Source organism: Aplysia californica, unplaced genomic scaffold (genome assembly GCF_000002075.1).
Source record: "Aplysia californica isolate F4 #8 unplaced genomic scaffold, AplCal3.0 scaffold00008, whole genome shotgun sequence".
Taxonomy (NCBI): domain Eukaryota; kingdom Metazoa; phylum Mollusca; class Gastropoda; order Aplysiida; family Aplysiidae; genus Aplysia; species Aplysia californica.
The window spans coordinates 2,452,631-2,468,043 of record NW_004797278.1 but is presented as its reverse complement, the minus strand read 5'-3'; the positions used below and the strand labels follow the sequence as shown (position 1 = coordinate 2,468,043).

General features: G+C 43.6%; 2 protein-coding genes across 2 annotated transcripts in view; one reads left to right on the top strand and one right to left on the bottom strand.

Moving 5' to 3' along the window:
* Window positions 1–2,924, bottom strand: part of LOC106011731 — a gene marked incomplete in the record, with an annotated part of 24,247 nt that extends 21,323 nt beyond the window's left edge. The window contains 1 exon segment of the mRNA XM_013082352.2: window positions 821–2,924. Coding sequence (XP_012937806.1) covers window positions 821–2,358 — 1,538 coding nt within the window.
* A 23-nt stretch (window positions 2,925–2,947) lies between these two features.
* On the top strand, window positions 2,948–15,149 carry LOC101852444 (homeobox-containing protein 1). The gene is made up of 9 exons (XM_005089712.3): window positions 2,948–3,105; window positions 4,502–4,729; window positions 5,627–5,765; window positions 6,740–6,932; window positions 7,809–7,897; window positions 10,558–10,710; window positions 11,772–11,936; window positions 12,481–12,579; window positions 14,050–15,149. The coding sequence occupies exons 2-9, from the start codon at window positions 4,547–4,549 to the stop codon at window positions 14,607–14,609; spliced, it is 1,581 nt and encodes a 526-aa protein (XP_005089769.1). The 5' UTR covers window positions 2,948–3,105; window positions 4,502–4,546; the 3' UTR covers window positions 14,610–15,149.
* Window positions 15,150–15,413: the final 264 nt, after the last annotated feature.

The following is a 15,413-nucleotide window of genomic DNA, read 5'->3' as shown; positions in this document are numbered from 1 at the left end:
GTGTGTGTGTACTGAACTGTTGAACCTATCTTGGATGGCCACTTCTTTCCTCGACAATTGCTAGCACATGTACAAATATTATGTATAAAACATATATAATATGTACTTATGTATGTAGGCCTTCATACATGAACGATACATATTATTTAGGGCAATCAAAAGTTGTAAGAAGTATAAAAAAAAATTGAACCCAGTTCATGTACACACCATCCAGAAGGGAAGTTAGTTTAGAAATGTGATGTGATGCAGAAAAACAGAACAGAGCAGAGATTTTAAAAATAGATTCCCTTCCTGATGTTTCTCATAAATAGAGAAAAGATCAAAGTAGAGAAATTAGTGCAAAAAAAAAAAAGGTCAGATGTAGCTATTTAATAATATTGTTGGGCTAAAGTAACGCCCTAAAACTGTAGCTCAGTGAGTGAACCTTTGAACTTCACAATCCTGGTTTTATATAATTACCTGCTGTCTTCAGAGTGTATTAACTTGCCAACCCTTTCTTAAAAATGTAGGTGTTTTATGCCACCCTGACAAAATTTCGATCATATAGGAAGTGGGTTTTAAACTCTGCCTGTCAGGGCCACCCAGGGCTGAGAGGAATACAACATCCCAGGAGAAAGACTGAGATACTTGATAAAAATTTCTCCTCACAAGAGAATCAAAATCAGGTCTCCTGTGTGCGATACGATAAGCCCCTAACCGCTACACCACAACACCAATCTTGCAAACTTAAAGACGTGATAATTGCAAGTGTTGTCAAATATAAGAAGTTAGTTATGGTACAATAAAGTATATCTTATTTTACCTTATTTTATCTGATTTTACCTGCATGTTCTTTGCTTTGAGGTCAGCTTTGAGGTTCTGTGCCAGTCTGACGTCAGCCGGGTCGTAGATTATGTACACCACGTCAGGTTTGGCTCGCTGGGCGCGGGCTCGCAGGTGCCAGTTGTCCGGCAGTTTATGTTCCCGGTCCAGTGTGTGCAGAATCTGCTGCATGATTTTCTTACGAACCACCCGACTCTCGATTCCAAGGTGGGCTACCATGTCATGATCTGTGAGAGACATAAGCAGAAAACCGTCGACCATCGCCTCCGCTAGACTTTGGCGGTAGAATTCCTTAATGCCCAGGTTAAACAACCATTCCTGAAGATCACTAGCACTCCACTGACAGATTTTCCTCTTCTTAAATTCTCCCGTGAATTCAGAATCGGGGGGAGAGACTGGCAAAGGAGCGCTATGTATCGTAGCATATTTCTCCAGGTCCTCCATGATTGCTCCGACAACCACCGAAGTTTTCTCGGCTGCACTTTTCTTCGCGTGCTCCCCAGTGAGGTCAATGGCAGCATCCAGAAAGTCACAGAACTGCTTGGGGACATCTGTGATATCTGGATGTCGGTACAGAATGGGGAAAATCTTGAGAGCTTGAGAATCCATAGCGAGCCTTTCAATCAAAGCTTTCCCTTCATACAAGGACACAGGACACGTGAAGTAACTGTCTGAAAATATCAGTATAGCTGCCCGACATTTCTCCACCGCCTCCATTCGCATTGAAAACCAACAAGGATTATCAGTGTTTTTCTCATCTTTGTCAAACCATATATCTTCAGCTAGATTATTTTCTTTTAATTGCCGTACAGTTTCGACAACAAACCTTCGCTCCAAAAACCCTGCATCAGGAGAATACGACACAAAAATTCCCTTTTTCATCTTTTTTAATCTGGACGTCTGAGCTTGTCGACTTTGGTTTGCCTGTGAGGAGGACTGGTTCAACGTGGACTTCTCGGGCTTATTCTCATCCATTATCTTCACATCTTTCTTTGTGTCTTTCTTCTCCTTGTCCGGATGTGACTTGATGTTAGACACGGAATCAAAGTGGTTCACATCGTCCGGCTGTTTGGAAGATTTGTCTTTGATCTCTATGCTCATGGCTTTGGGCGCCGCCTCGTCCTCGCATTGTTCATCTGGACACGCATTGTCTAAGTCGGGAACAGCATTGCTATCTTCTTTGCTCTTTACCTGACTAACATCCATCGCTTCCTCTTTCTCCTGACTGTCCATCTTTTCACCATCCTGATCCTGAGAATTTACATCATTGTCAACAACTTCCTTTTTCTCTTCAACGTTTTCATCGTGTGCAACCTCACCCCCATCTCCTGTTACGGTCTTGCCCATTTTGTCAGCACTAACGCTTAGCACTTCATTAGGGCCTAGATCTACTTCATTAGCACCACTCGCAAGAGCTTCCTTAGTTACCGCGGTCTCCAGCCAAGTTTCTAGCTTACCGTTTTGTCCGTTTACAAGTGCTGCTGTATTTTGCACATTAGAATCTTCATTTTCCTTGTCATCACCAACGCCACTCATTCTTCACCATCGTCGGCTGTTTCAATCTCTAGGGGATCACGACTGAAGGAAGCAACCACCTCCCGTACGTTGAGCAAGCGCTTAGATACCAGAGAGAACACCGACCGCCAGCTGTTCCTTCAAACTCCCCCGGAAAGAAGAGGTCGTGCTTTTATTATTATTATGGTAACAAACGGCGATGAACAATACTTTGTCAGTGTACAGACACAATTTATTTTGTGCTTTTATATTAGTCACTCAAATCGTTTGTGTGCGCGTTGTTCATAAAATTAGTTTGAAATGTTTGTACAAAGCACGTGGTAGTCTTGTTTTGATCGGTTAAAATATCCTCCCCCTGATTTGCGAGAACGATGGTTCAGATTGGGATGGCAATGAGATTTTATAGCGAAACTATTCTACTTGAAACAAAGTAAACTTCAATGTAAATTTCTGACATAGAAGAAAAAATGTATTCACCCAAAATATAATAAAAAAGAATATTGGACTTATTTTGGAAACTCACCTTGGCTAAAGGGAGGATGTTTTACCCCACAGCTGACTTTGATTAGCTTTTTTCAGACGTGATAAAAATCTGGGCTGTGTTACCCTAACCTGGGTCCGTCCACCGGTCTGTTATAGTTTGGATTAAGCCTAGCCTCGGTTTCGACGACATAGATAAGTTGACCTGGTCTGGTGGCCATGTTATGGTTGGCATTCGTGCTTGACACAAATGACAGATCAAGTGTGAGCATATGTGAGATATCAAAGGTAGGTTTGTGTCTCTGTAAAGGACACCTCAGGTTGATGCGCAGTGACAACCTTCCTCCACCCACCCTCACCTGTTGTTTACTTTAACCCTCTCTCCTTCTACCACACAGCAGACACCAAAGTCGCCCAAGTCTGTGCTTCTTACTCGAGGTCAGTTAGGGCCTTTTTTTCTACAAGATCTAGATCTAGATCTAGATCTAGATACTTGAAGATCTAGATGATCTTAGATCTAGATCTCTAAATCTAGATTCTAGATATGTTTTGTTTTGGAATTGCGCTTGATCCATGTCTAGAATCTAGAACTTGTTAACTTCTCCCCAAACTCCCAAACTTGCTGAACTAGGCCTAACCTCCTTCAGACTGAGACAGACACTTCAGACGACTCTAGATTCTATCTCTGAGCTTATTTATTACACTTGATAATATTTTGGTATTGACAGTATTGTTGATGTGCAGTGTGTGCTTAGAATACATCTACTAACACTGTGAAAGTCGGGTAAAGTTTTTGTGAAATTTAATATATCTAGAACGTTGGAGGTGACTATTGTGCCAGTTGTGTGGGACAGGGTAAACGTCAGTGGTAGACAGTAGACTGAGTAGACTAGTAACCCAACGCTTGAGCTTGAGTCCAGAAAACCAACACTAGTCAGTGACAGGATCAAACATCTATCTCAATGTTGCGGAGTCTTGCGTCTCAGCCGCACTCTATTGATACACCTGTAATACGGGGTGCCCACTATGGCTGGATCGGGCCAATCGCCAGACTCGATCGCCTGAAACTAGAAAAACAAACACGTTTGTTTTTGAGGCGATCGAGTCGGGCGATCGGCCCGATCGATCGGCCAATCCCATCCGTAGTGGGCACCCCATATTGAACAATGTAATTTTTCATAATTTAGGTTCAGGGCCTGCCTCAAAATGAATAATTTGTAGGCAAGGTTACATTGTCTACTGGAGTCCCGTGCAAAGTTTCGTGCACATCGGAAAATTTATAAATGAGCTAGATTCTAAAATGTTTTAAACTGGAAACGTCTGCTGGGAGGTCTGAAGAATGCAAGGATGAGGTGTTTGTTTGCAGCAATTTTGATGTTGCCATGGTGCTGAAGGTGTCATATTGTACATAGTGGAATAAACGTTCGCTTCCCATTCCCCCAACTGCCTTGCATTATTTTTTACAGTGTAAATGACACTGTGTAAGATGTCCTGCTGTTTAAGACGCTCACTTTTGTCCTGGACGATAAACCATGGGTGGCCGTTGTCTTCTTAGACAAGGTCAACTAAGTAAATCACTTCTTCTAATCTAATTACTTAAAGTTTTTGTTGCAGTTGGCGGTTGGAACATATTTGTTCGTAGTGCCTGTCACTTTCACAGTTCTGTTTTTCTCCTTTGTTTCAGGGTTTTGATGAGTGAAAGATTTCCTCCGCGGCCTCCCCCTGAGCGATGGCGTCTTCCAAACGAACGTTCACGGTGGAACAGTTTGAGCTGATCCGACGTCTAAGGAACAGTGGCGTGACCTGCCAGCAAATCATCGAGGCTTTCCAAGCCTTTGAGCGGATCGATGCGGACCTGGGCTCGCTCTACACTAGTCCCGTGCCTTCCAGCAACACCTCTGCTGCTCCTCCGGTACTTGTGTTTCCATACACCGACCTGCCTACAACTCTGACAAAAAAAAAAATCAGAGCTCCGATTTTTTAAAAACCTGTCAAACCCCTGTCAGATTTGCATTTAATCTTCTATTTTTTTCTTGAATTCTGTTTCCGTATGTTGTATGTGACCTATCGTAATTAACAAGAAATTATGTCTCTTTATTTGCATTTTTTGACGTGTAAATTACTCATTTATTAGCCACTCTGTTTATTGTGCAATCTTAATCTACTGGGGTTCTGAAGACTCCGATATGTTATAACAAGGCTGATAAAGTCCTCATTTTGAGTAGTGGAAGATTATTTCATTCTTTAAGCTTTCACATACACGCATTTTGTATTTCGCTTTGAACATCAATTTTGGATATATTGATATTTTTTACAAAGTTTAGGATTTTTACTTGTTTTTTACTTAATTAAATTTAAGAGTTCTAGAGAAGAATGGTAGAAAAACAGACTTTTTAAGGACTTTACCATTTGCACACTCCCTCCCAGGATGATGGTGCTCTCAGTGACTTAGAGAAAAGAAATAGAGCAGCATGTTGTACTAAAGGTGTGTCCGCGAACTGGCGGCCATGGGAGGGTGGGGGGTGGGGGGGTGGGAGGGGGTGGGGGGTGGGGGGGGGGAGGACTGGTTATATGTACTTAGTCCACAAAGTGGTATTTGTGTTTTTGTGTTTCTGGTCTTGATAAAGGTGTTTTGGTATTTTTCTGTTCGTGTTCTTGTCAGTAATTGTGTAAGGATGTTCTTCCTTTCATGTTCTTGTTGGTAATTGTGTAAGGATGTTCTTCTGTTCATGTTTTTTGTCGGTAAGTGTAAGGGTGTTCTATGTTCATGTTCTTGTCAGTAATTGTGCAAGGATGTTCTTTCTTTCAGCCCCCAAGAAGAGCATCAGGTCCTGGCGGGACGTTCCACAGCCCCGGTGCCTCGTCCTACCCACACCCGGCCGGGTTCAAAGGGTCAACGCCGCCCACCAATCATCACAGTAAAGCTGTCAATGGCGGGACTATTGCCGGTACGTTGTCACCCCGAGTCGGGAATCTTCCAGTACAAAGGAAGTTATCTCATTGTTTTTACTCACATTTAGCTTTTAGTTTCAGATAGTATTAGTAATCCCCCAAACCATCCTACAAATGAATTCACCTCCTCAAAATACAAATAAACCTGCTCTAGTGACCACCTCTGTGAAACAATCATCTGTACAAATAGCCACCTCTCATTTCCCCCCTTGCATTTTTTTTGGTACATTACAACGACACAGCATAAGACATCCTCTTGTCTAAGGTTGCCAGTTTTCTCAGTCATCTTAAACAATTTTGGCTGTGATAATCAATAGATAACATATATGTATTTCACAAACTCCCTTTCAACAACAAGCTCTATGCGCTTCACAATCTATAGGCCTACTGTTATCCCAGCAGACATGAGAGCAGTCTAAAACAATCTCAACTCCCTGTGAAGCATACATTGCAAGCTACCATTTATGGGCGCTAAAAGACTAACATATTGACAAGATCTTTTGCTGTTTATGGTTGGGTACACATTCCCATGTGAGTGAAGGGAAGAAAGTTCGTGTAAAGTGCCTCTCCCAAGGACACAATGCGGGCCTGCAACTTGAACCCCCAAACGTGCAACCTCACGATTACGAGTCCGGTAGCCTAACCACTAGGCCACTGACTGACGCCACTTTATTGCATCTTGTGTGCTTTTCTCTCTACTCTGTGCTGATCCTGTCAGTTTGTCAGCATTTGAGTGCTTAGAGTTAGACTGCTGCTTGCACTGTATGCTTCGTGGGAAGCCAAGAACGTTTCTGAGTGTTCTTGGGTCCAATGGGGTAATAATAGTTGTAAAGCGCAGAGAGCTTGCTGTTGGGTGTGGATAAGGGCTGTATAAATGCTTTTGCTATTGTTATTATTATTATTATATTATTATTATTATCTTTCCGTTATCATCATAAACATGATGGGCGTGTGTCTCTTGTGTGTGCAGAGGTCCAGTCAAGCAGCACCACCCCGGACAGCAATGGCAATGGTGACAGCAACAAATGCAGCAACAACAACAACATCAGCAACACTGACAACAACACGAGCAACAGCTGTCGGCCCACTCCAAACTTCCCGGTGAAGTTGGAGCCGGTCCCGCTGGAGTTTGACACTGACAAGTGCATGGAGATTCTGCTCAGGTTGGTGGAGGGTTGGCGGGTACTCAGTTTGGTGGGTGGTTGACGAGTGCTCAGTTTGGTGGGTGGTTGACGTGTGCTCAGTTTGGTGGGTGGTTGACGGGTGCTCAGGTTGGTGAGGGGTTGGCGGATGCTCAGTTTGGTGGGTGGTTGATGGGTGCTCAGTTTGGTGGGTGGTTGGCAATTGCTCAGGTTGGTGGGTGCTCTGCTGGGGTTTGCTTCTTCTTTCCTAGCAAACATCTATCATCCTTATCTCTCCCTCCTTCTTTTCTTTGTTTGTATGTTACTCTCTGGTACCACCCCTAATGTTCATCACTTATTATTATATATGACCTGTTTGTGTTGCAAATACCGTAGAATTTGTGCAAAAACCTAGAGCTCCACCTCAGGTGAGATCAGCATTTCTGTATTCCCTGTTTGTGGAGAATAGCCATTCAACAGGGTGTTTGTGTATGTGTGTGTGTGTTTGTGTGTTTGTTTGTTTGTGTGTGTGTGAGTGTGTGTACACGTATATGTGAGTGTGTTTGTGTGTGTTTAGTGTTAAGGTGTATTTAAATTGGGGGGGGGGGGGGGGGGGGGGGTTTGGTGTGATGTAAACATGCAAGTCTATTCTGACGAAGGGAAAGGAGAAGGAATTACACAAATAGCGTGCCGATGGGGGGGGAGAGGGTTGTTTCCGTGACCAACCAAAGTGAATAACTAGCTACATCCGGCTTAACCCCTTCCCTACCAGGGTATCTCCTAGGGTCGGACTGTCACATCTGAGGGGCGGGAGGTGGGGGGGGGGGGTAAACTGTCAATGGGTGCGGGGCGTAAAAACACTTATTTAAAAAAATAAATTAAAAAGTGACAAAGTTCTTGTTGTTGTATCCTCGTCAGCCAAACGCCGGAGAACATGATGGAGCTGATCAGGCGGTGTGTTGTCTCTCTCCCCGACTTCAACCCGACACAGGTGTCTTCCATTCCAGGTATGACACGCTCGGTCACAGAAATACAGGCCAACCTGATCTAAAGGCCACCTGTATAAGACAATGATCTGTACTGATGGCCTATTCTCATTTCCCCCCTTGTGTATTTTTTACATTACAATATAACAACACTGTAAGACTCCATCTGCCTAAGACAACCACTTTCTCTTCCACAACCGGTGACTGTCTTAGGCAAATTCAACTATTCATTTTCGACTGGTACATATCTGTGTGTGTTGTCATTTTCACTTTTGATGTTTTATGTCACCCCCATTGACACAATTTAGACAAATGAAGTGGCAGCGTACGTCGACCCTGCCTGTCAGTCAGGGCCTGCCCGGTGCAAGTGAGAGACAGTTTTTCAGCAGACAGATGGAGCTCTTGGTGCAACGAATAAGTTCCCCGTGAACGAATCAAACTCACTTATGTATGCAACAGTTTTTTTTAAATATAGAGGGCCTTTTTTTACGCTCCCATCGACATAGTTTAGATTATATAGGATGCAGATTTCTGATACTGCCTGTCAGAGCGAATCCTGGCTGAGAGGGATACAACACAGCGCCGAAAACTGGCCGAAATCGTGCCTCTTAGTTTCCCAGGCCAGCGACATCTGGAAGTCATTAAATCACCGTCGGAACCGCTCCGTGCCGGGTAACGCGGGGGTCACTGGCCGCTCCGTTGCGCATCAGCTACAGGCGGGCAGGTCATGGCATAATCGACACTTTTGACACTAATTATCGGCGGTATCCTCACCCTAACCACGAATTATTCCATACAATAAGAAAAGAGCGAGATTCCCCCTCTCAGTCTGCGAAAACCCAATCTCAATGCGACGATATTTGCCGATGTTACAGTGTGTGCAAAATGTTGTGAATTTCATCGAATTTAATATGTGCTGCACTTAATTCACTTTTAATTTCCAAAGTGCTCGCTCAATCTCAACAAATTTTGGTACATGCACTTATGACATATTTGTGCTTTACATGTGTAATTTTCATCATTGTTTGAAGAATAGTTCTAACAATATTAAGTCGCTTACATCTGATTCTCATTCAATGCCTTGTTAATTGACCCGTGCAATTATGTATTCTGGATTCTATGCTGTTTTAAGTTCAACACTTCTCCGTTAATTTCTTAGATTGTTGTTTCTATGAAAGGCAGATATATTTGTGCTTAATGAGTATAAATTTCATCTTTGTTGATTAAGCCGTGTTACGATATGAGGTAGAATCCATTTGCCCGTGATTCATTTCTAACAGGTTTACTGAAATCTCCCAAAGGAGCACACACGGGAGACGTTCCTTCTCCCTGAATGAACTTTGCCGCGTTTGCGGGTGTAAGAACGTGATTAAAGTACAACAGAGGCTGATAAGAAAGGCTAGGACATATGAGTCACTGCCAAGGGATATTTTATCATCCAATCATTGTTGACAAAGCGCACGCTATAGGTTTGATTTTCAACTCTCTCAACCAAGCATACAGTGCACCTATTCCGAAAATCTCTATTCCTGGAATTCAGACAGCAATAGACACGTACATGAAGCTGTACAGAAAACATTTTCCAAAACAGAAAATCCCCAAACAGCGCAATTTAGAACAACACTGCATTCCATCCTTAACACAACACGGCTTTGGCTTGGGCCTGCTGGGAGAAAAGGAACCGAAAGCTTTCACAAGTCTATTTTAAAAATTGAAAAGTGGGTTCAAGGCATCGTAAACAATACGGAAAAACTACGATACGTTATGGACGCACGTTAATTTGCTCCAGAGAGCACCTTCACTGCAGGCACCGAGAAAACAACCACGGCGCCATAGATAAGTGTATAGATCTACTGTACAAAATGTGTAAAGAGATCTGTGTCATTAATTTAACGAAGGATATTGTAATGTGAATTTCATCACAAGCCTGACGAATTTGGCTCTCGAACGAAAATGCAAAAATGTGGATTACTAATGTTCCAACAATGATGTCCTTTGGTAAGTAGATATCCATTTTAATTGTCTTTATTTTGAGCAAGTTTTAGTAAATTTATTCCCGCACTTTGGTAGTTACATAACTTTTAATTCGGTGCATATTACCTTAATTCCCTCATGTAAGACGGCTGTATTTGATCACATGCAGTTAAAAAACTATACTAGATATCTTCGTTGCGTTTTCACAAACTTTACATTGAAAGAAGAAACTCAAAGATGGAACACTATGTGTATATTGATAATCATGCTTTAATTCGTGAGCGTTGAAACAAAACTGTAAAATTGCTGTGGTATGTAACTCCGCGCGTGGAGTGAGCGCAGGTAGACTGACCGGTAGCTGACCCCGGTCACACTGACCTAGCAGCGTACGGCCTGGCGAAACTAAACGACCGCTGATTCGGCGCTGTGGCCCTGCAGAAAGACCTAGATACTCGATAAAAATTCCTCCACACTTGGGAATCGAACTCATGGTCTCCTATGTGTGACAGGGAAGTGACTAACCACTGCACCACAGATGCTGGTTATGCCGAAGTTATGTAGCTCAGTAACGCAATAATATACATATTATGGTACGTTATTTCATGCCCGCCCCTCCTGGTGACACGACGTTGACCTTTGTGTTGTGACATGACCTTGACCTTTGTATTGTGTGATACAACCTTGACCTGTGTATGATATCCCGCCAGGTATGACAGAGACAGGCCTGACCCATGTCCTATCGGGCGACTTCCAGGCTCTGGAGCTGGGCGTCAAGTACAAAGTCCTGGAGTGGCTCCTCTTCCACCTCAAGAGGACCGAGTGGTTCCAGTCCGAGCTTAGCCTCATGCTCCGCATGCAAGGTCAGAGGGCAACAGAGAGTCAAGGACAGTTGAAACTGCCCTAGACAGCCACCCCCCGGGGGAAAGAGGGGGGGGGGGGTGTTGAGTGCATCCAAGTAGAAAAATGAGGGACGAACTATAATTGCAAATGTCTGTTCTGGCATTTGAAGAAAATGAAGGATTCACAAGAAGGGTTTTCCTTTTCTTTTCGTTTTCTTTTACAGACAATATTGTTGTCCTTTTCAAGGTTTTTCTAAAGTTTTAATGATGGAGAATATCAGTCCTGACGTCAGTGTGCAATTGTAGATCTAACCATCTGTAGTCACCAAAAGTTGCAGCGGTTTCCATAACATGCCCAGGGACAGAAAATGTGAAATACTCAATTTAGAATTGGGAAACTGTTATAAACATTCCTTTGTATTTGTAAAAAATTCTTTGAAATAGAATTGTTTTGTACTTGTGTGTTGTCATTGAGAGGAAGGCAGGTGTTGTATTTAGTGTGTAAGGCTGTTGGCCCACATCATAGAAAAACTGCCCATTTTACAGAAGATTTTACATTGACTGAAGTGTCTTTAGGCCATTCCCAAAGGGGGGGACATTAACCATGTTCTTATGCACAGTGGAATTGTAATTGTAAATAGGCTGATTCATCTATGTCATTCTCATAACTTAGCCTGAATTGCAACAGGGAACTGCTACTTTTTCTTTCCTAATCCTTACTATCGTCACTTTTCCTCTACTTCTTTTGTATGTTTGTCACTCTCTTGTGAACTGCTATTTCCGGGTTGCCTCGATAGTCAAAGCAGACTTTGCGCTGTTGAGGCTAGAGAAGTGAGCAGAGTAAGCCTGATTCCCTGTTTAGACTTCTTTGTTGACATCCACCCCTTGACGCTCATATGACTTTATGCAGTTTCGAGCGCCATAAAAACTTACTAAAACTAAAGATTAAACAGAAAGACTGCACATTTTACAGAAGAGAGTGAAAATAGAGTAGATTTTGTGCTCAACACACAAATCAAATATCAATGACATTTGACAAATGTGTCGTTGTGAGGAAAGACTTATCAGCAATTCTATTCCAGGGCCGGAAGGGCTGGGCGTCAACTTCACGCCTCGACGAGAAAGATTTATGTTCCGAGAGAAACATCTGGAAGTTTTGGAGACGTTCTTTAAGAAAGTGCAGTACCCCACGCCGGAGGAGAAGGAGCACATCGCCAATGAGTGCAACCTGGCCATGGCAGCCTCACGTGAGTCGCCACTCGGAGAGACAGAGGGGAGGGGGGGAGGGTTGGATATTTGGTCATTTGTTTGTTTTTTTCAGTGTTTATTTGTTTGTAAGTGCCCGCAGCTGCTGTGTCAGTGACGGATGCTCTGGTGTGGTTTGCTCCTTCTTTCCTATCAAACATCTATAGTACTTATCTCTCCTCCTTCTTTTGGTGTGGTTTGCTCCTTCTCTCCTATGAAAAACCTATCATCCTTATCTCCCCTTCTCCTTTTTTGTTTTTGTTACTTTATTGTAACACCTCTAATTTTCGGCATTTTATGACCTTATTGTGTTGCAAGTGCCGTAAAACACTTACTAAAAAGAAAAAGCTCTGGAAGTTACCAAACTTTGGCATCCATTTTCTCGCTTTGAACTTAATGAACAAGCATTATGGTCTTACAATAACTGTATAATATGCCCCAAAATTGACAGGCGCCTGATTCCTTCATGTCGTGATAGACGCATGTGATGATGGTTTGACCAATAGATTTTGACCTTTCTCATTGTTCCTCCCCCCGTCCCCTCAGGTGACAGAGAGCTGGGAGAGAAGGAGAAGATGACCCCGTTCAATGTGTCCAACTGGTTCAGTAACAGGAGGAAGGAGATCAAGAGGCTGGCCAAAATAGGTACGTCTCTCTCTGTATTTGTCATTTGGTGGTTGGCGAGTGCTCTGGTGTGGTTTGCTTCTTCTTTCCTATCAAACATCGTCTTTATCTCCCCTCCTTCTTTTTTGTGTTTGTTACTCTCTTGTAACACCTCTAATCTTTGGCACTTATATGACCTTATTGTGTAGCAAGTGCCGTAAAACACTTACTAGAACAAAAGAAAAAACTTGTGTTTGTGGTGTAGTGGTCAGGTGCTTCGCTGTTGCATGCAGGAGACCCAAGTTTGATTCCCAAGTGGGGAGAGAAATTTGTATCAAGTGTATCGTTCTTTCTGCTAGGATGTTGTATCCCTCTCAGCTCGGGCTGTGTCAATCAGAGCAAAAAGACACCAACATAAAAATGAAAAAAAAGAGGAAGATTTTACTTTTGTTCTTGGTCAGTGAATGAAGGCAGATTTCTCTGTTTGTGTCTGTGGAGTGGACTAGTGAGTGACAAGTTTCTCTGTTTGTGTCTTAGTTTAGTTTTAGTAGAGGTTTTGCAGCATTTGCAACTGCATAAGGTCATATGGGCGCCAAGGGGTTGATGTCTACAGAAAAGTCCTTACAGGGAATCAGGCTTACTCTGCTCACCTCTCTAATTTCTGCAGTGCAAAATCTGCTTCAACTATCAAGGCACCCTGAAGTAGAGGAAAAATGACGATAGTAAGGATTAGGAAAGAAAAAGCAGCAGTACCCTTTTGCAGTTCAGGCCCAGTTATGAGCATGACTTTGATGGATTACATTTATAATTACAATTCTAATGTGCATACGAACAAGGTTAATGTCCCCTTTGGGAATGGCCTAAAGACTCTTCAATAAGTAGCACCGTCCCGGGGGTATGTTTGTGTCTGTTCTCTGTTTGTGTCATCGGCATCGTGTGGTGTACCGTAGCGGTTAGACACTCCACCATTGCATGCTGATGATGTGAGTTCAGTTCCTGTTTAGGGAGGTTTTCTATCGAGTATCTCCTTCTGTCTTCTGGGATGTTGTTGTATTCCTCTTAGCTTTGGTTGGCCCTGTCAGGCAGAGTCAGTGGGTGGTTGGCGGGTGCTCTGGTGTGGTTTGTTTCTTCTTTCCTATCGAACATCTATCGTCCTTATCTCCCCTTCTTCTTTTTTGTGTTTGTTACTCTCTTGTAACACCTCTAATCTTCTGGCGCTCAAATGACCTTGTGCAGGTGCGAGTGCTTTAAAACCTCTACTAAAACTAAGGCAGAGTCAGAGCAGCCCGCTTCTTAAATGATCTAAATAGTGGAGATTGGGGTTGAAAACATCTTTAAAAAAATTAGTATTAATGTTTTTGCTTCTCTCCTTCTCTCCCCTCACACACACACACACACTAATGTTTTGTTTGTTTCCCCTCTCTCACACACACACACACGCACAAATGTTGGGTTTTTTTTCCTCATATTTGATGTTTTTTGTTGTTTTTTACTGCCCGTTTGCATGGCCAGGAGGAATAGAGACGGAGAAAGTGATCTTGCCGAGCCGGGTGAAAGCCAAACCCATCTCCTACCTGCCCACTTTCAACGACCTCATGACGGAGCAGAGCCACCGACTCTTGGGCAACTTGTCGGACCCGAGGCTCCTGGCAGGGTCAGGGGTCACAGGAAGTGGCAACCCCCAGCTGGACGCCTTGGCGATGTCCATGTTACAGACAGCCACAGGGGGCCACGCCGGCTCCGAACCCTCAACCTTGCCCCTCGCTCTGTCCGTGGCTTCTTCCCAGCCCCAGTTCCCCACCACCTCCTCTGTCGTGGGCTCCCGCACCTCCCCCCCACCACCCCTGACCTCCCCACGACCCCTTGCCTCCCCCCCACCCCCGCACACAGATGCGGGCACCAGCCTGAACCAGAGTTCCTCCAGCGACGCGAGCAGCGGCTTCCACTCGAGCTCGGCCATCTCCGTCAAGCCAGAAATAGACAGCAGCGACGAGGACGAGATGGACAGTTTACCTTTGACCTCTGGGGAACACGGTGCCGGGCACGCACTGAAGGTTGAAGGTCAAACGTAAGCCAGTCAGTCGTCGCGAGTTGCGACCAGGAGTGGTGGGAGTGATGGTGCTTCTCTTTGTGGGGACGAGGGCAGTAAACTTGACAATAATACTTGTGTGAACTTGACAGGGATACCTGTGTAAACTTGTGTGAACTTGACTGTGATACCTGTGTAAACTTGTGTGAACTTGACAGGGATACCTGTGTAAACTTGTGTGAACTTGATAGGGATACCTGTGTAAACTTGTGTGAACTTGACTGTGATACCTGTGTAAACTTGTGTGAACTTGACAGGGATACCTGTGTAAACTTGTGTGAACTTGACTGTGATACCTGTGTAAACTTGTGTGAACTTGACAGGGATACCTGTGTAAACTTGTGTGAACTTGACAGGGATACCTGTGTAAACTTGTGTGAACTTGACAGTGATACCTGTGTAAACTTGTGTGAACTTGACAATGATACCTGTGTAAACTTGTGTGAACTTGACTGTGATACCTGTGTAAACTTGACAAAGACACCCGAGAACTTGTCAGGGATACCGATAAATTTGACAAAAATAACCCGTAAACTTAACAGTGTTACCAGTAAAGCTGACAAAGATATTTCTGTAAACTTTATACAGCTAACACCCGTAAACTTGACAAGGCTACCGGTAAACTTTATACAGCTAACACCCCTAAACTTGACAAGGATACCGGTAAACTTTATACAGCTAACACCCGTAAACTTGACAAGGGTACTTCTGGTACTATCTAGGGCAGGTTGGATCAGTTTCATGTTATTCTGTGATCTAGTGCAGGTCACCCACAGCACGTGACCTT